Source organism: Budorcas taxicolor, chromosome 1 (assembly GCF_023091745.1).
Source record: "Budorcas taxicolor isolate Tak-1 chromosome 1, Takin1.1, whole genome shotgun sequence".
Taxonomy (NCBI): domain Eukaryota; kingdom Metazoa; phylum Chordata; class Mammalia; order Artiodactyla; family Bovidae; genus Budorcas; species Budorcas taxicolor.
Genome location: NC_068910.1, coordinates 8,277,085 through 8,298,543, shown reverse-complemented (window position 1 = coordinate 8,298,543; position 21,459 = coordinate 8,277,085). Strand labels below are relative to the sequence as shown.

General features: G+C 50.7%; 1 protein-coding gene across 1 annotated transcript in view; it reads right to left on the bottom strand.

Moving 5' to 3' along the window:
• Positions 1–3,560: 3,560 nt before the first annotated feature.
• Positions 3,561–21,459, bottom strand: part of KLHL18 (kelch like family member 18) — a 50,218-nt gene continuing 32,319 nt past the window's right edge. The window contains exons 4-10 of the mRNA XM_052636030.1: positions 20,852–21,050; positions 18,036–18,196; positions 16,705–16,841; positions 14,965–15,187; positions 9,666–9,770; positions 7,787–7,898; positions 3,561–7,061 (exon numbers count right to left, since the gene is read on the bottom strand). Of these exons, the coding sequence (XP_052491990.1) occupies positions 6,675–7,061; positions 7,787–7,898; positions 9,666–9,770; positions 14,965–15,187; positions 16,705–16,841; positions 18,036–18,196; positions 20,852–21,050 (1,324 nt within the window). The 3' untranslated portion in view covers positions 3,561–6,674. The remainder of the gene's footprint in view (positions 7,062–7,786; positions 7,899–9,665; positions 9,771–14,964; positions 15,188–16,704; positions 16,842–18,035; positions 18,197–20,851; positions 21,051–21,459) is intronic.

Sequence of the window (21,459 nt, the reverse complement as noted above, 5' to 3'; positions counted from 1 at the left end):
AAATTAAAGGCATCTGTATTGGAAAGATAAAACTATCTTTATTCACAGATGGAATATTATATGCGTAGAAAATCCCAAGGAATACACATATGTGAAAAATTTTTTTAAAGATAAAGACTTTAAAGGGAATTTCCTGGTTGGTGTAGTAGTTAGCAGATCCCCGGTGGTCTAGTGGTTAGGATTTGGGGCTTTCACTGCCACGGCTCAGGTTTAATCCCTGGTTGGGGAACATCCTTCAAGCTGTGCAGCACAGCTAAAAAAGAAAGAAAGAATAACTAATGAATGAGTTTGGCAACGTCACAGGATACAAGATCAATATACAAAAAACCAATGGCATTTCTATATACTATCAAAAAAACACCTCCCCAAATAAAATTAAGTCAGTGTAGTTCCATCCACACAGCATAAAAAACAAAAGCAGTTAGGATCAACTTAACAGAAGGAAGTGCAACACTTCAAAAATGAGAAAATATTGCTGGGAGAAATCAAGGAAGATCTAAACAAATGACAAACATTCCATGTTCATGGACTGGAAGACTTTGCATTGTCAGGATGCTCATTCTCTCCAAATTGATCTATGCATTCAACACAGCATCTATTAAAAACCCCAGAAGCTTTTTGTAGAAACTGACAAGCTGATCTATAAAAGCTAATCGGAATGCAAAGTACCTAAAATATTCAAAAGGATTTTTTAAAATAACAAAGCTGGAGGACTTACATTATCTATTTTTAAGACTTACTTTAAAGCTGGAAAGCTCAGTACTATTCTGTTGGCTCATGGACAGGCATATAGATCAGTGGAACAGAACTGAGAGTCTAGAAATAAACCCTTATATTTATGGTTAACTGATTTCAACAAAGGTACCAAAGCAATTCAGTGGAGGAAGAGATAGCCTTTGCAACAAATGTGCTGGGACAAATGGATACACACACACACAGAGACACAAAATGAATTTTAAAATTAACTTGAATGGATTCTACACCTACACAAGAGCTAAAATTATAAAACTTCTAGAAGAATTTCTTCATGACCTTGGGTTAGGCAAAACTCTTAAGATATGACACCAGAAAGTACAATCCATAAAAGAATTTATAAAACTTAACTTAATCAAAATTAAAAACTTCTACAACACTATTAAGATATTATTTTTCAATACTATTAAGAAAATCAAAAGATGAGCTATAGGCTGGGAGAAGACATTTGCAAATCATTTATCGGATAAAGGATTTGTATCTAGAATATGTAAAAAATTCTTTAACTCAATAAGACATATGACCCAACTAACCAAGGGTAAGTTTTCAGTAGATATTTTATTACAGATATACAAATGGCTAACAAGAACATGAAAAGATGCTCAAAAACCATTAGCCATTAGAGAAATACAAATGGTCAGTTTCTTTTTTTTTTGTTTTACAAATGGTCAGTTTCTTAAAAGGTTAAACGTAAGCTTACCGTATGTATGATCCAGCAATTCTGCTCCTAACAGTCTACCTGAGGAATGAAAATGTATGAGAACAAAAACTTGTACATCATAGCAGTACTGTTCATCAAAGCCCCACTCTGGAAACAAATTAAACATTCAACAATTGGTGAAAAAAAAAGTGGATAAACAAAATGTGGTATATGTTTACAGTGGAATACTATTCACAGGAACAATAAAATAAAAAGAACAAACTCCCAATACCTTCTATGCCATCAATGAATCTCAAAAACAGTATTCCAAGGAAAGAAGCCAGACACAAAAGACCACATATTGTATGATCCCATTTATATGAAACATCTAGAACAAGGAAGTCCATAGAAACAGAAAGCAAAATAGTGGTTGCCCAAGGATGAGGGTGAGAATGCGGACGAACTGCATATGGGCACGAGGAAACTTTATGGAGTGATGAAAATATCGTAACGCGGGGCAGCGGCAATGGTAGCACAACTCTGCACATTTACTACAAACTATTGAACTGCACACTTAGAATGAGTGAATAAATTATACCTCAATAAAATTATTTTTAAAAACCCAGTGATGCAAAACAAAGGGAAACTAGGAAGCATGATTAGGTGAACTTTGGATCTGCAAATACCTGACTGCCCTCAAGTTCTTCAAGAAAATAATGGTTGTGTCTCTTCTATGTGTCCGGCGCTGACACACAATAGGGGTGACTCAAGGAGCTCACCATCTCGTGAGTGAGACAAGCACACAGGCCACTGCCCAGCTGGGGTTCCGTTAGAAACAAGCGTGGAGGAGACGTGCCAGGCCGACCAGAGAGGCCAGACCACAGCAGCCTTCTCTGCCCCGCTAGGTGGTCTGCCTTTTTACCTTGAATGGCAAACCTAGAAAAAGAGAGTTAAACAGGGAACCGAGCTCCACTAAGAGAAAAACATTTTGTGTCATCACTTGAGATGAAATAGGGAACAGTAAGCCTGGGAGATAATTGGTGAGAACCGTGAGATTCCCCTGTCATTCTTCGGTTGGGTAAAACTATGTTATTGTGAGCAGCAGTAAAAACCAGTGCCGCTGGTCTTTGGGGTGAAGAGTGGGCTCTGTTGCTAGTTGTGAAGGCAGAGCAGTTCAGTGAACAACAACAGGGAAACACAAAGTCAAGCAGATGAGCCGAGCCAGAGCTCCTCGGGCTACCCTGTGCTCCTAGAGTCTCTAGTTCTGAGCAAAGCGGTGTAGGTTACACGGAAAGGGCTGTTAGCACATCACAGGCATTTGGCCTTTCTCCCACAGCTAATCTGGTTTCCTGTTTCAACACAAAGGTACCTGTTTCCATAATCCAAACATGGTTTCTTCTCTCTCCCTCGCTGCCCAGCCTGCTTCTCGAAGGCCTGTCACGGTGCTGGGCAGCAGACCTCCACGCTGCGGGCTCACAGGATCAGCTGCTCAAGAGGACGAAAGCACTGCTCCCCTCAGCTGAACTGGACAGTGAGAGTGGAGATCTGGCCTCAGTTCTCGACAATACTATCGGCTAGTTGATGAGATCAGGTCAGTTGCTCAGTTCTTTTGAGATCATTTCTTTATGCTAAAATGAGCCACGTTACCTGGTAGTTAACGGGCACAAGAGCCTGAGCGTGGAGAGAATCAACAGTGCTGGTGGGGTGTATGGGGGAGTGACATACCCTTCCAAAACCTTAATTGTCATCCGAGAGTGTAACCATTACCCACTGGATGAGACTGGCCAACAGCTGACTTTAGGAAGAGTGTGGATGCACTTTCCTAAGGTCCACCGCCACAGTAACCAGCGTGCAGTCTCAGGAAGACAGATGTGGAACGTGGCTCCATCTGGGGAAGTGGAAACTACACACAGGGGCCCGGTTCTCACACAGGGATGAGCCTATGAGCCACGGTGGGGACTTGCCTGCATAAGGACCTGAGCTGTACTCCAGTCCGAGGGAACCGGTCCCTGGGAAGGGGGTCAGTCTGTGGTTTAAAGCCTTTCCAGTGACTTCTACATGCACCAAAGCTAGGTACCTCTGGCTTGGAGTATTAAAAAAAGAGCTGGGTGTTTCGGTTCCAGGCAGTCACAGGCCAGTCACATTCTGCTGGGGAACTCTTGTGGAGTTTTACGGCACGGAGTAAAGGAAAGGGAGGAGATCCAAGAAAGGGGTGATATGGACAGGAGCAAGCATGCAACATGTTCATGAAGTTTTTTGCATATTTTTTCATCGGAACCCATTCTTATAAAATACACACACGTCTCTTTGAAAACTACATCTGCCATCCAGTTAGGCTTTTTTCTTATTTTCACAGAAACATTTTCACTTTGTTCAATATTTTTACACTGAATTACAATAAAAATATCATTTACCTCTAATTAAAAGAAACAAATAAATCAGGTAAGGGCAAGAAGGTATTAGGAGTGTACTCTTTATTTCTCTTTGGTTTCTTAACACAAAAGACATGCGTTCTATAAATAAAAGGAATGAAGAGTTTCTGGGAAACAATAAATTGGGGGGAGGGAGAGTCAGAATTCCTACCTACTCACATCTCTGTGGCCAAGTCAAAAGGCTGGTCTTCAGCTCCCATCCTGGCTTTGCTCTCAGATGAAACCCAGAAGAGAAGGCTCCTTGTGTTATTACCTAAGCGGAAATACCCAAGGACGGCTGATGCCACGGCCCTCTGCTCAGAGCTGAGCTGGACCCCAAGGCTCACTGTTCAGTGTCTGTCCCACATTCTTTCCACAGTATCTCTGGGTGATGTCATTTCATGGTTTTCCTGGAAAGGCTCCAACACCAAAGGGTCAGACCAGCCACCTGTGAAAAGTTATGACCATCGGACTGAGGAACCTACTGTGGAGACCGTGAAATGTTGGTGTCAGCTCACTTGTGCTCAGAGCCCAAGTCAAAGCACCACCTTACTCGGCAACACTGAGCCCAGGTGTGGCAGTGTGACTTCCGCGCCAGGAGGTGGGAGTGGGTATAGGAAGGCCACCACAAGAGTGGCAGATCGTGGGAAACTGAGCTCTCAACCCCGATGGCAAAATCTGGGTCAGCATCCTAAGGACCTGGCGAGGCCCACTTGCTGATTCTTAACACATTCACAGCTCAGGCTTGTCAGTGCTGTTGCAAATTCACAAAAGGAACGGGCTTATAAGAAGATGTGCATTGGAAACTCCTCTCTTAACGGGAAACACAGACCCCACCCTCCTTCCAAGTCTACCTCGAGAGGCAGACAGACAGGCAGTGAGAAATGCTGGAGCTCCGCCGTGAGCCTGGGCTTAAACTGGATCAGACTGTTAAGTCTTTTAAAATAAAAACATCATTTTCAGGCGCTTTTAGCAGAGGCCCAGCTCCACCTAAGTGGCAGGTGTCAAAGGTACTTCCTCTGGAAATATGGCGATTGCACACACTGGTAAGCCTCCTGATCCCAGGGTAGGAGAGATGTCTCAGAATGCCACTTCCTGCCTTTCTGAAGGGCTTCCAGGACACCGGGGCAGAGGCGGCGATGGGCAAGAGACCAACCAAGAAGAGACTGGGACCCTGAGACCCAATCTCACGTTGGAAACGTATCCTCTCTTAAGTCTCTACTGGAAGAATTTTAGGAAAACCTAATTTTGGCAGCAGCAGTTGAGGAACAGCTCCCCTGCCCAGCGCACTGGTCACAGAAGTGTCCTCCTGTCGGTTTCCCGCTATGCAACGTCAAGGTCCTATCCAGGGAGGGCGAAGGAGGAGCGTGGAGTCAAGAGGTCGTTTGCTACGATCATAGGAAGAAATACAAAATCTGTTCTTTGCAGCAGCAAGAGATTCTTTCGGCTTTTACTTCTTTGGGTCGTAAAGCCGGCTTTGCGAGAGTGTAAAGGTCCACCTTGCTGGTCGGTTTGCCAAGGACTGGAGGGGAGGCCAGACCCCTGGAGTTGGCAAGTGGATGGGGGAGCAGCGGACTGGCGGGGGAGAGGCGGCGGCTGGACCAAGCCAGCCCTGGGGCTGGTGGAAGGACCAAGTCCCTGGTTAGGTTCTCGAGGTACAAATGGTCGATGTGCCTCAGAAGTGTCATGATGAGGAAAATTATCCGAGAAGGACAGGTGGGCAAATGAGCATCTCGCCAAGGAAGGGAGGAACGCGAGTGGCAGCAGGAGGGGACCACCGGGGCCCGCGGAGCCGCCGGCGACAAGCTGGGAGCTCCCACCTCGAAGGGTGGCGGTAACAGCCAACTTGCTAAGCCTACAGTTAAAAAAGTCCTCTGACAGTGGGTGTGGAGACAAACCCCGTGAGCACCGTGCTACAGGACAGGGTGAGAGTGCACTGGTTCCAGACACGCGGGGGGCTCAGAGGGAACCCCGCATGCCCTGCGAGGCCTCGGGACCCTGGGATCCGAAGAATGTGGGAGCAGGTACCACCCTTTTCATGGCGGGTGGAGGTTTTCCATTTAAACACGTAACTGCCCTTAGTGTCTTTTATGTTTTCTTCTTGCCAAAAAAAAAAAGCTCACTTGAAAAAAGTATTTTTCCTCCAGTTTCTTTCAAGTGTTGCTTTAACTTTCCTTCAGTTTCCTTCAAGTATCTTTTTTTTTTTTCCTTCTCCCTCGGTTTCTCTCAAATAAGATGAAAAAGACCTCGTGGCAATCCCAAAATTAGACACAGGAAAAGCTTCTGTTCTCCCTGCTTGCTCAGCAATGTAGACAAGAATCCTCGGGGCCCTTGGATGGAAGGAGGCGCAGGGGCCCGTGTGCAGCTGGCCCTGCCATGCTGCAGGCTCACAGTGAGGACCTCTGGCCTGTGTCCCCTCTCCCCCGGCCACATCCGGCAGTTTCCAGCAGCCTCGGCCACTGCAGCCGCCCCCCTGCAAACTGGCCACGGTACGGCTGGTGCGTGGTGGGCGAGGACTGTCAAGATGGAAAGCCCTCGGCAGAGGGGCGGCCCACGGAGCTGCGGCGGCTGGGAGGTGGGCTTGGATGGAGCCCGCGGATGTGTGGACCAGCTGAGCTGCCCTGTCACCGGTGGCGGGACCCACAGGGGCTCTGTCCCCCGCTGTGTATCTTGGTCACCCAGGCCCCTGAAGATCACAAGGGCTGCACAGCCAAGGAGGACTTAAGCACCTGAAACCCTGGACCTCCGGCGAGCTCACGTTTCACCTTGTCGTCTGGTCCAGCACCTCTCCCCAGGGGGACGGTCCCCGGGAGGGAGTGCTGCCCGTGTTTGTACCAGATCCCTGCCCCACCACGGCCCACCCCTGCGCCTTAGATGGTGAGCAGAGGGATGCAGCCCACACCGACCCCGCCCTCATGACAGGCCATGGGGGCCATGAACGTCCAGCGGTCCGTGTCCGGGTCGTACATCTCCACCGAGCTCAGGTTGGACTGTCCGTCATAGCCCCCCACGGCGTAGAGCCGCCCGCAGCTGGCCACCAGCGAGACCCGGCTCCGGCGCGTGAGCATGGGCACGATCAGGCACCACTGGTCCGCCACCGAGCTGTACACCTCGGCGATGCTGAGGAAGCCCGAGCCGTCGTAGCCCCCGCACACGAACATCTTGCTTCCCAGGGAGGCGGCCCCGTGGCGGCAGCGCTTGTTGAGCATGCCGGCCGCCGGGTGCCACGTGGCCGTGTGGTGGTTGTAGTGCTCCACCTGCAGCAGGGAGAGGGGTGGTCAGGCCCAGGCTCGGCCGCCGGCGGCCCAGCTGCCCTCCGTGCCCAGGGAGAGGCTGGGGCGACGAGGAGCTCTGCCGGGCTGGGCCCTGGCCTCGAAGCTCACGTTCCTCAGCTGCACACCTGCTTGTGAGATGACAGGCATGGGCGACAGGGAGACGGCCTGGCCTCACCAGCTCTGTCTACACCCACAGAAAGAAGTCGAGGAGCTGCTGCGATGCGCTCGCTCTGTGTGGTGACAGAGCAGCGGGCGTGCAGGGTCTCCCGAGATCCCCACCGTCTGCTCCCCCTGAAGCCCTGACGGACGGTGGAATGACCACTCAATGGCTCTGGAGCTCTTTTTAAAATAAATGCAATTTCAAGTCAAGTGGCCAGAAGAACGCAACTATCTGCACGTTCCCACTCTGTCTACGATTGCACTTCCTCTGGGCAGGAACTTCAGCAGGGCTCAGGCGCTGTTCGCTGAGGAGATGACCAGGGTGGAGTGAGAGTGCTAAGGCCACACTCTAACCCTCTCTGAGCACACGGGTTCCCATGCTCCGAGGCAGCATTTCAGAGCACGTGGCAGATGGCCTGAGGCCCCAAGGTGACACTTTCCCTAGCAGTGGCCAGGCTGAGCCTTTTTCCAAACAACGTCCTTTCAAAATAACTCTCGCAGGTAAAGGGAGTGTAGGTGCCCTTAGCCCAGGAGGAGCCCAGACTCACGCTGCTGAAGATCTGCAGGCCGTCGTGGCCGCCCGACACGTAGATCCTGCCCTCAAAGACTGTAACCCCTGCGGCACTGCGGTTCGAGCTCATTGGGGTCACCACTGTCCACCTTCAGGAAAGAGGCAAAGGAGAAAAGGAGCCATGAGATCGGGGGGTCCTGCCCTCCCAAGACGGCGGAGGAGGATCTGGAGGAGCTATGCTCTGTTCTGTCCTACCCTGGACAATCCCCCCAGTTCTTATGGCCTCCTCCACCACCTCTGCTCAGGTCACTCTGGCTGCCGCCTTTTGCTTAAGCTTCAGGCCCACGCACTCAAAGTCAGGACGCCCAAGCAAGGCCTCTCTGACAGATCTGCTCCTCCCTAACGCCTCTGGTCTTGTGAATGGGACCACCAGCCATCTAGCTGCTAGATTTATAGTTTCGGAATTTTTTAAGACCACGTCTCCATCATCAACATTCTGTAGTCACCATATCTCCGCTGGTTTGCCTCCTGGTCATTGCTTGTCCCCATTTCACTACTGTTGCACTGGCTGTGGCCTCTTGTGGGACCATTGCAACTGCCTGCTTTGGGGGGCCTGGCTCTCAGATCATTCCCGTCCCACCTGGGCACAGAATGTCCTCTGACGACTCCTACTTCCTCTATGGCAGGCTCCAAGTTCCTTAACGTGCTTCTTTGCCACTGGGTCCTCATCTCCTTTCCAGCTGTACCTTCTGCCACGTGCCACCCACACCTGCTCCTCAACCTCACACAGCAGCTCTTTCTTATCTGCAAGCCTCTCTCCCTGCTGTCTCTTCTCCTGGGATGCGCACTTCCCCTCAGAAGGTATCTCTGCAACCTGACTCTGCCCCCTCAGCCGTGGGAAGATGGAAACCCTCCCCACTCTGTACCCAAGAGCTCCAGACACAGGCCCCCAGAGGAGGGCCATCGCTGCGTGCAGTGGCCCTGGCAGACGAGGTGCTGCTTAGGCATCTTAGACATCCCGCTCGCTGCCTGACACTTAACAGGTTGGTTAAGTGCGTGGAATAAAGGCTTAAAAGCTCTGTGATGGATCCAATGTGTTTATACTGTAGGGTTCAAATACTGAATATAAGCAGATTAAAATACTGAAACGAAAATCTTGGGCTAACCTTGCTGGTGTTTTTCAAAGAGTGTTCCGCAAAATGAGACCATAGGATGGTGACAGATACAGTGAAATTAAAGAGGTTTCTCTACTGCAGAATTTTTCAGTCGTTTAAAACGTTAATATATGTTATGGGAAGACGAGGCCTCTGGTGGTACAGACATCAATGTTTCCCAAGCTTCTTTAACCATTTAATGTGTAACTTTTCCTCCCCCCAAATCATGTATTACCCATTTTGGAAAGTGCTATTCATCTATTTCCCATGCCCTTTCACCTGCATTTCCATTAAAATGAGTTGATTTATCTAAGTGGTACAGAGCAGTAACAAATGTTTCCAAGTACCTATGCAGACTATTTGTTTTTAAAATTTATTTAATCATTCATTAATTTAATCAAAGGTTATTAAATACCTATTACATGCAAGGAAGTACAGGTGCTAGACTTCCCTCGTGGCTCAGACAGTAAGAATCTGCCTGGATTCTTTACTGAATGCAGGAGACCAGGGTTGGGAAGATATCTTGGAGAAGGGAACAATCCACTCCAGTACTCTTGCCTGGAGAATTTCATGGACAGAGAAGCCTGGAGGGCTATAGTCTATGGGGTTGCGAAGAGTCAGACACAACCAAGCAACTAACATACACCACAGGAGCTAAACAGGAGAAATCTTCCTTAACCTCGAGAAGCATGAGTAAAGCACTTCTGACCTTCATACTCTGTCTAGCGAGCTCCAATGCCCCAGGGGAGCTGGACTCCTTACTTGTCTGTCTCAGGTGAGTAGGTCTCCACAGAGCTGAGAGAAGAGTTGCCATCGTAGCCACCGCAGACGTAGATCTGTCCGTCCAGCACGACCGTCCCCATGGCACTGAAACAGACACAGCGGTCACCCCGCGGGCTTCAGACTTCCCGAGGCACCCTCATGTACAGAGAAGTAAGCCGAGCCCCCAGCTGCCTCCTTCTAGAGCAGACCTAAATCCCAGGTGTGTGCCTAAGCAACGTTGTAAAATGGAAACGGAACTGCCCTGGGGTTCCTCTTGCCTCCTGCCCTTCCTGCCCGGGGTGCCTCCTCCACCTCCTCCTCAGCCCTTGATACGCTCTTCTGCCCTGCTGTGCTCAGGGTCGGATTCACCTTTAAGGCCCGGGTCAAATTCCTCCCTCTGCTCCTCCAGAAGCCATCCTGGATCCCCCAGCAAGAATGAGTCCCTCCCGACCCTGCCTTCCCAGCGCAGCTCCTTTCTCACAGCTGTCAGTCACCCATTTGTCCAGCACACCAGGCCCTCACCAGGCACACTGCCCGGGGCACCGGGTCTAGAGAGCTAAGCAAGCCAAAGGCCCTGCCCAGAGGGCTACCAGACATCGACCCGCCACTTCTTCACAAGTGGGGACCTCCTGGAAGACGGGGGTCCTCACAGTGAGACCCTGACACTGCTGAGTGTGGTGCTTTGTAAGGAACAAGCCCTCAACATATGGGTGACTATGATTTCCCCACATAAATCACTATAAGGTATGGCAGACATCTTTTTGTTACATACATGGCCCTGCATGTCCCCTAACTTGTCTGAGGGGTCAGGCAACAGCTCCAGTTATTTCACACCCACTGCATACAGCAGGTGCTCTCTACTTGCTATTTCGAACCCTCAGCACATCCCAAGGGAGGCATCACCATCACCCCTGCAGAGACAGGCAGCTGTGGCTTGAGGAGGCCAGGCGATCTCCTCAGGGCTGCCCACAGGGCCTGCCTTGGATTTCAACGCCACAAGCCTGTCTCCCACAATGTTCATCGTGCCAAGCTCTCCTAATACCAAAGAACCAGGGATCTGGTGTAATCATACAGTCTTCTGGTCTACACAAAGCCTCATGGAAAATGAAACATGAGTGCCAAGCTGTCCGACTCACTGTGTTCAGACCTGATGCTGAAGAAGATTAAAAGCGAATCTTGGTGTCTAACAAACAGTAAGATAAAGGATGCCAGACTTTACAGCCCTCTTTCTAATGTACACAGCAAATCACAGTGGTCCATGCGATATCCCTGAGTCAGCCTGGAAGAGGATGAGGACTTGCCTGAGGAGAGGGCTGTGGGAAGGCCACAAACTCATTAGACATGTTACTGTCCTTCTAGAAGTAGACAAAAGTAACAACTGTGGAATTCAACAAAAATGTGAGGAGAGGTGCCACAAAACCATGTGAGATTACCTTTCAATGAAATGGTAAAGACAGTGTGAAGAGATAAGGGGAACTACCGCACAACTGCACTCATCTCACACGCTAGCAAAGCAATGCTCAAAATTCTCCAAGCCAGGCTTCAACAGTACGTGAACTGTGAACTTCCAGGTGTTCAAGGTCGATTTAGAAAACACAGAGGAACCAGAGATCAAATTGCCAACATCTGTGGGATCATAGAAAAAGCAAGAAAATTCCAGAAAAACATCTACTTCTGCTTTATTGATTATGCCAAAGCTTTGGACTGTGTAGATCACAATAAACTGTGGAAAATTCTTCAAGACATGGGAATACCAGACCACCTGACCTGCCTCCTGAGAAATCTGAATGTGGGTCAAGAAGCAACAGTTAGAACTGGACATGGAACAACAGACTGGTGCCAAATTGGGAAAGGAGTATGTCAGGCTGTATATTGTCACCCTTATTTAACTTATATGCAGAGTACATCATGTGAAATGCTGGGCTGGATGAAGCACAAGCTGGAATCAAGATTGCCAGGAGAAATATCAATAACCTCAGATATGCAGATGATACCACCCTTAAGGCAGAAAGCAAAGAAGAACTGAAGAGCCTCTTGATAAAAGTGAAAGAGGAGAGTGAAAAAGCTTGCTTAAAACTCGACATTCAAAAAACTGAGATCATGGCATCTGGTCCCATCACTTCTTGGACAATAGATGGGGAAACAATGGAAACAGTGACAGACTATTTTTCTGGGCTCCAAAATCACTGCAGCCATGAAATTAAAAGACGCTTGCTCCTTGGAAGAAACGGTATGACCAACCTCAGTTCAGTCGCTCAATCGTGTCCGACTCTTTGCAACCCCATAAGCTGCAGCACACCAGGCCTCCCTGTCCATCACCAATTCCCGGAGCCTACCCAAACTCATGTCCATTGAGTCAGTGACGGCAACCAACCATCTTATCCTCTTGTCGTCCCCTTCTCCTCCTGCCCTCAATTCTTCCCAGCATCAGAGTCTTTTCAAATGAGTCAGCTCTTCGCATCAGGTGGCCAAAGTATTGGAGTTTCAGCTTCAGCATCAGTCCTTCCAATGAATATTCAGGACTGATTTCTTTTAGAACTGACTGGTTGGATCTCCTTGCAGTCCAAGGGACTCTCAAGAGTCTTCTCTAACACTACAGTTCAAAAGCATCAACTCTTTGGCGCTCAGCTTTCTTTATAGTCCAACTCTCACATTCATACATGACCACTGGAAAAACCATAACCTTGACCAGATGGACCTTTGTTGGCAAACTAATGTCTCTGCTTTTTAATATGCTGTCTAGGTTGGTCATAACTTTCCTTCCACGGAGCAAGCGTCTTTTAATTTCATGGCTGTAATCACCATCTGTAGTGATTTTGGAGCCCCCCAAAATAAAAGTCTCCCACTGTTTCCCCATCTATTTACCATGAAGTGATGGGACCAGATGCCATGATCTTAGTTTTCTGAAAGTTCAGCTTTAAGCCAACTTTTTCACACTTCTCTTTCATCAAGAGGCTCTTTAGTTCTTCTTCACTTTCTGCCATAAGGGTGGTGTCATCTGCATATCTGAGGTTGTTAATATGACCAACCTAGACAGCATATTAAAAGCAGAGACATTACTTTGCTGAGAAAGGTCCATTTAGTCAGAGCTATGGTTTTTCCAGTAGTCATGTATGGATGTGAGAGTTGGACTATAAAGAGAGTTGAGTGCCGAAGAATTGATGCTTTTGAACTGTGGTGTTAGAGAAGATTCTTGAGAGTCCCTTGGACTGCAAGGAGACCCAACCAGTCCATCCTAAAGGAGATCAGTCCTGGGTGTTCATTGGAAGGACTGATGCTGAAGCTGAAACTCCAATACTTTGGCCACCTGATGCGAAGAACTGACTCATTTGAAAAGACCCTGATGCTGAGAAAGACTGAAGGTGGGAGGAGAAGGGGGAGATAGGTTGAGATGGTTGGATGGCATCAGCGACTTGATGGACATGAGTTTGAGCAAGCTCCGGGAGCTGGTGATGGACAGGGAGGCTTGGCGTGCTGCAGTCCATGGGGTCGCAAAGAGTTGGACACGACTGAGCGACTGAACTGAACTGACCATTGTGGACTGGAACAGTCATGGGAGAGGGCTCTGGGCAAGCAGCCTGCAGGACTAGAGGAGGGCAGGGAACGATGGTAGAAAGGAGGCTGTCACCAGCCAGCAGGAGAAAAGGCATGTGGTTCATCAGGGGAGAAGTGACCACGTACATTTTAAGGCAGTCTGTCACTTTAGGGGGATGCAATGGAGCTGGGCCTATGTGCCTAATAACCACAGTGAGGGAAGGCGCCACCCGGTGGGCTCCTCCCAGACAGCACTCCAGACCTCGTGACATCACAGCTAGCAAGCAGCCCAGAGCAGACACGCAACGAAGAACAACTCATGGCCGTTAAGGCAAAAGAGGCCCTCCTGATGGCGGATATTGAGCAGTGAGCCACTTGAGGCCACAGAAAGCTGCCAAGGACCGAAGGAGCCAGAAGGGGAAGCCCCGAGGCAGAGGCAGGAGGAGAAGGAACCACGAGAGGGGAGAGCTTTTCTACATATGTTTTCTTCCAAGAACAAAGCTCTTTGGCCTTTCGTGAATCTCACTGATACAAAGGCAGGTTCCTCCCTGCTTGAGGTCATACACAAACATGGTTGAACGCAGACCACGTGTATCACGGCTGTGACTCTTCCATGTGGCAAAGGACTTCCATGCTGAAACATGACTCCTCTTCCTCACACACAGTGACTGGCATCTCTATCTCTCTTTTTTTCACATGAGCTTATGAGGACAAAACCCAAGTCACAGCCAGACAGAGGGGTCTGTGAGGTAAATACTCAGGCCACAGAATTACAAAAGCAGACAAGGCCCTTAAAGGGCGGCTGGTCCAGAGGTTTTCAAAAATAGTACCATTTTAACTTTTTCTTCCCAAAGTCGGGCACATGTCCAGGAGGCGCAATACGTAAAAGAGATCAACGCAGAACTGTTCTGGTTAAATGAATAGGGCGCCTTGGACGGCTGACTGCTCTGCTGTTAGTCTCGGAAGAGAAACAGCAGTGTGTCCCGTGACACCACTGATCTGTGCCGCCGCCCCGAGGGCAGGCGAACAGACAAGTCTGTCCAGGTACACCCTCACGCTCCAAAGCGCCCGCCGTCCAACCAGGACAGTCCACACACAACTGACGTAAGGAAGGACATCGCCAGTCACTGTAGCACGAGAAAGGATAACCGGAGGCTCTGTGTGGATGCCCTCTCATCTCTCGTCTTACTCAGGAAACATGGGCAGGAGGAGACAAGTAGCCAGCTGTGTGCTCAGGCCTGGGGACCGTGTGGAGCCCCCAGGTAAAGAGCACTGCTGTGCTCCACAAAGCCCCTGCCAGTGAAAGCATGTGGGGCAGGGATCCTAGGGGGAAAGCGAGCATAGAGAGGAATTTCCTCCAACTCCCTCATGTGACTGATGAAGTTAAATCCTTACTTTCCAGCTTTCAAACTGTGGTCCCGGCACCTCTTCGCCGAAACCTTCCTGACGTTCCAGCCCAGCTTTTCTCCCTCCTCGCGTCTTCCATAATAAAAACTTTCAGTCCTTATCTGGCACTTAAGTTACAGTACAACGTCCACACGCCCCTGTGTCATCTCCCCAGGTTCCTCCAAGGACGAGGCAGGGGTTTTACTACAAGCAGATGGGGGTGCTGGCTCCCAGGAGGTACGGGCAGTGGCTGCAGGGATCCCCAAGCCGAAGCTTGCGTTTGTTTTACTTCGTGTCCTGCTGATCTAGGATGGTGCCCCCATCCTAGACCATGGGGTCCCAAAGAGTGACCAGGAAGCGCAGCCCGCTCCCGGAATACCTTCTCTTGCTGTTCATGCTCCTCACGCGCGTCCACGTGTCTGTCTCCGGGTTGTAGACCTCCACGGTGCTCAGCCGCAGCTGGCCGTCATACCCGCCGATGGCGTAGAGGAGCCCGTTCACCACAGCCACGCCAACGCGGCTGCGGGCTGTGCTCATGGGATGGCACTTCTCCCAGCGGTTGGCGACGGGGTCAAACACTTCCACCACATTCAGGGAGTCACCTGCATAAAAATTTGCTACTCAAATTAAAACAAATGAGACCTCTCGTTTAGATCACAGCTGCTGGGCAATGATTACATGGCATGTTCGACTCGATCTTATCAGCTCTTCCCACACAATCACTCAAGGCTGGAGGGCCCCCTGAGGAACTGGAGCCAGGGATAACCTCAAACCTAATTCTTTAAGGGAAATCAGAAGCAGACTGGAGGCACTTGTTTCCTTTCTAGACAGGGCGCTTTTAAGTGGCAAGGCGGTTCTTCATCTGCTGAAAGGCAAAGGTGGAGGCAATCGGGGTCCGCTATTTCCCCGACCCGGGCGGCATGCCACAGAGCAGGGCGTGGCTCCAGCGCAACTGTCGCTTCCTAGCGGGGGGCCCTGGGCAAGCTGCTTGGCATCCCCATCTTCTGTTCTCACACCTGAGATCATTTCCAGGGCAGAGTTCCCACGAGGATTAAAGGACAGAACACCTAGCAGAGTTCTAGACTATACCACGTGCTCAACAAACAGTAACCACAGCAGCAGGAGTAACTCCAACCCCGCCATTTCCACTGTTGTTTTTTTTTTTAAAGATCAAATAAAGTAACCCCCTCCCTGTTTTATTCTGCTTTGGGACACTCAGCACCTGCCATGCTCTACGTTCACTAGTTGAGGACTTACCTTTTCCAGGTAATATGGTTAATGAGCAGCAGAGGCCAGGACCCATCTCCCCACGACGTTTCAATCAAAAGCAAAACTGCGCAGGACTGCCCACCAGCTCCCCACCTCCCATCAGCCTGGCTGACTCTGAAGTGGCCAGGCCTTCACATCCTAGGTGACAACTCCCTGGGCCTCTGCACTGCAAGGACTCAGCAGTCTCCACTGCCCTCTCCTAGAGTACCCCCGCCCGACAGTGATGCCTGGGGTGGGCAGGAGGGGCACGGGCTCCAGAGAGCGTTCCTCAGAGCCTGACTGTATGACACAAGAGCTGCCAAGAATACGAGGACTATAAGGCATGTGTATTTCACTAGAGGTTAAGAGTTGACGAGTGAGCAGGATTGACAGTGCAGACCCTGTGGACTTGGAGAATCTTCCTTCTTACAGTGACATGCTCAGAGTCTAAGCCCAGAGGGCCACACGACCCGACGTGATTAGCCTGGTAACAGAATTGGGTCTCTGATTATATCCCATCCAGAGCCCGAGTAAATCCTGTAGCTGATGGGATATTAGAGAATGAGTGCAGGCCCAGGAGCCAGGCCCTTGCTCAGCCCAAAGAACTTGTGTGAACTCAGATCAAGTTCTCTGAGCCTCAGTTTCCTCACTGCGAAGGCAGGGGGCCAGGCCTGCGGGACTTCTAAAGACCTTTTGTGCTCTGATATTCTGTTTTAAGAGTATTAATATCTGACATGCCCTTACAGCAGAGCAATGATATAAAATCAAGAGACACCAGGGGGAGGAAGCAAGGGAGCCAGGCTAGCCTGTTGGGTGTTTCTTCAACCATGGCGGCCAAGACGGGGCTCTATGAAGGGGAGCTGCAAGATACCTGCTGAGTTGAGGCCCCCCACAGCGTAGATGAGCCCGGCGATAGACGTGCAGCAGCGAGGCCGAGTTCTGAAAGCCGGCAGGTGGGGCCGGCGCTCCGGCATGAGGTGATAGTCCTTCGCTTCATCTACCAGGTCCCTGGAATAAAGTGCAAGAATCCAGGACAGGAAGGACTCTCTCCTCTTGGCCCACATTTCCAGGTCCCACCCACAACTGCAGGGGAAGCCTAGGAGGAACGTTTGGTCTCAAAGAACGCAGGTGAGTCCAGGGCAAACTACACACAGCCACTGAGACCTGCTCGACACCGGAGGGTCAAGATGAGTGGAGCCCGCCTCCGCTAGCTAAACAGAAGAAAAGCAGTCTTCTGTAAACTAGCTGGCCTTGGGGAGGCTCAACAAGCTGCCTGCATCCTGCTGCCACTCAGACCCAGCTCTTCCTTTTCGTTTCTGTAACTCACACCCTGCGACGAACCATCTCACCTGGACTGAGGCAGCAAAAGCCAATTGCTCCTGAGAGACCCCCTGCCTCCAGGCCAGCCTCCACCCTGCCGTCCAGGTTGGTTTTCTAATTAAGACCCTTCCGTAACTACCCACTGCCTACAGAACCAAGCTCAAACTCCCCAACAGCACCCTTGAGACTGCTCATCCCAGGGGCTCAGCTGCCTCCAGCCACACCTCAGCCCAACCTGAAACACACCTTCACACTGCTTGCCCCCCACCGCTGACTTCCTCCTGAGCCAGCTGCGACTGACGAGCAAGCGGAAGGAAGACGCAGACGCTCCTCTGCTGCTCTACTTTATGACCTCCTCCCCCGTGGCTGGCGTCTCCTGAGCTGTTTTGGTGGCTCTGCCGCATCAGTCTCTTTGGTTTACTCTGGGTACCGTTTCTGCCTGTTTCTAAATGTGCGCCCCCCACCCCGCCCAGCACTGCAGCTGGACAAACCCACCCGAGGCCAGCACACTGACTAATGTTTACGGAGGACGAGGAGCCCCAGGAAGTCACCACTAAGTCAGCTGCTGGTGAGAACAGGGTCAGGGCACACAGTACAGATGTCTGTAGGCTCATAAACAGATCCATGGATGGAGATGCTAGAAAATCCTCAGATAACTTAGGGGAGGAAGACCCTTCTGCCCTGATGCTTCCAGGAGGCACATTTCTTTGCTCAACGTGACAGACTTGGACCCTTGTAGGTTCTAGGCAGAAGGCAGATCAATCTGTGTGCCACAAATTCAGAATGACCACTCCAAATGCTTCTTCCCCTGAACCAAGCGGCCAGGTTCTCTTCCCCACCAGACCCTGGGAAGCATCTGTGTGCAGGCCCAACTCCGCTCACCTGCACTTGTGGCAGCAACGCACCAGGTCATCCTGCTGCACGCGGTCCGACAGGAACTGAGGCCGGCAGAGGGGCAGGCGGATATTGGAGAGCAGCTCAGGCAGGCAGGGCCCCCTCTGATCCCGGTCGTACCTGACCCAGGCCAGCACAGCCTCGAAGACCTGCCACGACAGAGAGGGGAGCGCTGGTGGCAACTGGTCCATCCAGAGCCTGCACCCCGGTACCCCCTAATCTCAAACCCTCTGCTCCTTGGGCCCACCCATCTTTCCTCCGACTTGTCTCCTGAATCCACCACTTTCTCTCCACATCCCCAGCTACCCGATTGGTCCAGTCTCTTGAGGGGCAAGCCGAGGCTACCGGAACACCATCCTCGCTTTCATTATGACTTCCTAATGAAGACCTGCCCGAGGTTCCTTCTTCCTCCCTCCTGCAACAAAGCACTGTCGATCTTAATTCCCGCAGCTCCTGCATCCTCTTCTCTAGGCACGCCGGCTGTCCCCTTCACCTAGAATGCCCGCATCTCTTCCTTTCCATCTAAACTCATTCCCATTTCTTTAAGGCCTGGATTCAGAACCGGGTTCTCCAAGAAGCCTTCCCTAGGGGCTCCAGCCACAAGGATCTCTCCCTCTAAAGCCCAAAGGCCCTTGAAGAATGTATCACAGTGGATGCGAGCTGCCCTGGGCCATATTAACTAGTGGATGAACCAGGGACAGGGCCTCTTGCTGCTGGGATGGGGCGTGTTCCTCTAAATCTCAGGGTCCATGTTGCTGAGCTCAGGCTTTGCTTCTTTAATGGTCACTAACATGCAGGGGAGAGGACTCTTCGGACTTTAAGGAAAGGAGCTGAGCTGGGACTAACATCTCTGCCAAGCCTGGCGCTCCTTTGGCCAAGGTACAGCTTCATGATACCCCAGGACCCGTGACCAGCTGAGCAGGGGCCTTGCTGCCATGGTGCTCTGGGTGTCTGTAGTGCTGGGTCCAAATATACCTCCCTGCCACCCTGCGGCTGATGCCCTTCACTGCCTAGCCCTCAGTGCCCTCTGACTCACTGTCCTCTTAGGACAACCTGCACCACACTTTTGTTCAACAGAAAGGATGACCTTCACTCCTCTCTGGCTACTAAAACCGTACGCTTTCATTTAAGCTTTTCTTTTGTCATTAATTAGGCTGCATGGGATCTTAGTTGCAGCATGCAAACTCTTTAGTTGTGGCCTGTGTTACCAGTTCCCTGTGGTGCCGTCTCAGGGATCAAACCTGGGCCGTCTGCTCTGAGGGTGTGAAGCCTTAGCCACTGATCCACCAGGGAAGCCCCTCATTTAAGCTTTTCCTGACCACTCTAAGATGTTGTCTTTATCCTGAGAGGACCCTATAATCACCCACACCTCGCTTGGCCAGTACCTTCCATGATTTTCAGTGTACTAGCACCTGACCTGGAGAAGGTGATGGCACCCCACTCCAGTACTCTTGCCTGGAAAATCCCATGGACAGAAGAGCCTGGTGGGCTGCAGTTCATGGGGTCACGAGGAGTCGGACACGGCTGAGCGACTTCCCTTTCACTTTTCACTTTCGTGCATTGAAGAAGGAAATGGCAACCCACTCCAGTGTTCTTGCCTGGAGAATCCCAGGGATAGGGGAGCCTGGTAGCCTGCCGTCCATGGGGTCACACAGAGTCGGACACGACTGATGCGACTTAGCAGCAGCAGCAGCACCTGACCACTGCCTCCAATCCTTCCAGCTCAGCAACCAGCTCTACCTTGCCTTGCGCATGGCTCTCCCTCACCCACACCTCCCTCTCAGGTCCCCCTCCAGCCATTTCCTCAGCTCTCTCACCTACACGGGTTCCATGGGTTATCATTCCCATGTTAGTCTCCTATTTCTCTTAGTCACACTTACCTGGAAAAGACATGAGTACCCTGATGAAGCCCAGCTCTTTAAATGCAACCCTCTCTCTACCCTGCACCAGTACATACAGCTGCCAGACAACACACAACAGGGCTGACCAGCTTATGTTACATTCGCGACTGCAGATCTCACCTGGCCCTGCCTCCTATCCAGCCCTCTGCAAGTCCCGAGCTGCGTCCATTTACTCTCCCCTCTTTCCTCGATGCCTAGCTCGTACCTTTTCATCTCCCCTCAGACGTCTAACATTCCTCCCTCACCCTCGCTCTCAGTTGAGAACACAGGAACAAACCAGAAGACAATGTGAGCAGACTCTCTCAGCACCGCCCTTCCCGCCGTGCTGGGTGCGGGCTCTCCTTTCCGCTGTGGACATGAGGGGCCCGAGCTCCTCTCAGACACTCTCCCTGTTCCCAACACTATCTGTTCTCATTTACCCCAGGAAAACAATCTCCCCTTTCTCCTGTATTTCCAATTCTTCCCTCTTCTGGAAAATTCCCATCAACAGTCCAATTGTACTGGAATTTCTCTCATCTTAAAACAATCAAGACCTTCTTGACTTCATAGCCCCCTAGCCACTGCCCCATCCCTACTCGCCTTTAGAGTAAGACTCTTTCAAGAAGTTATCTGCGCTCATTTCCAGTTCATGGAAACATTACTTCTAACTGTAGATTTTGGAAAATAACCCAAACATCGAAGAACGAGGACCACGCAGTTGATAAAATCAGCTGAGTATTATTTAGATCCTAAAATGTGTGGGAAAGAGGTTCTCATGAAACATGCAGATGGTATGATAAAGCGAACCCATAAGCAGCAACGGGGCACCCACACCACGAACTGCACTGTGTTCTGGTTTACTTTTTTCCAAAAATGAGAAAGAACAGCAGCCCCCGTGTCACCTGCAGACTCTGCTCTACAGACCTGCTCCTCCGATTTCACGTTCAGTTCATCCCGAGACACCAGCTCGAGCACGTCCTCCAGGGGCAGGGCCAGGAACTCCTCTGACATGGACACCTCCACAAAGTGCTGGTGGATGAAGCTGTTGGCTGCGTCGTACAGCAGGGCGCACATCATGGTCTCGGCAAACTGGCGCACGCCCAGGCAGTTTTTGGGGTGAAGCCTTTTGGCATAAGAGAAGGTGAGAAGAAGAAAGTTAAGAGGAGGAACGTGATCTTGCATCATTCTCGAGTTGGTTCTGGGCGGAGCTACAGAATGGGGAAGAAAACACAAGCTTGGCCGTCAGTTTTGTTGGAAACTCCCTGGTGACATCGGCCGAGCCTCTCTGGGACTCCACTTGTTAAAGGTATAAAACTAAGGCAGATTCTCCTCAAAGACATCTGCCTCTTGGGTCTCCAGTGTCACCAGGGTGGAGGCAGCTCCATGGGAAGCCCTGAGAAGCAGCTTTTGGAAGAGAACGGAGCACATTCTGGGAAACTGTGCTTTCCTTCGGGCATTGACGATCTCGGTTGAAGGTCCACCTCTGGGCACCGGGAAGGCCCTGAAGTTGTAGAATGCGAGTTTAAATCACA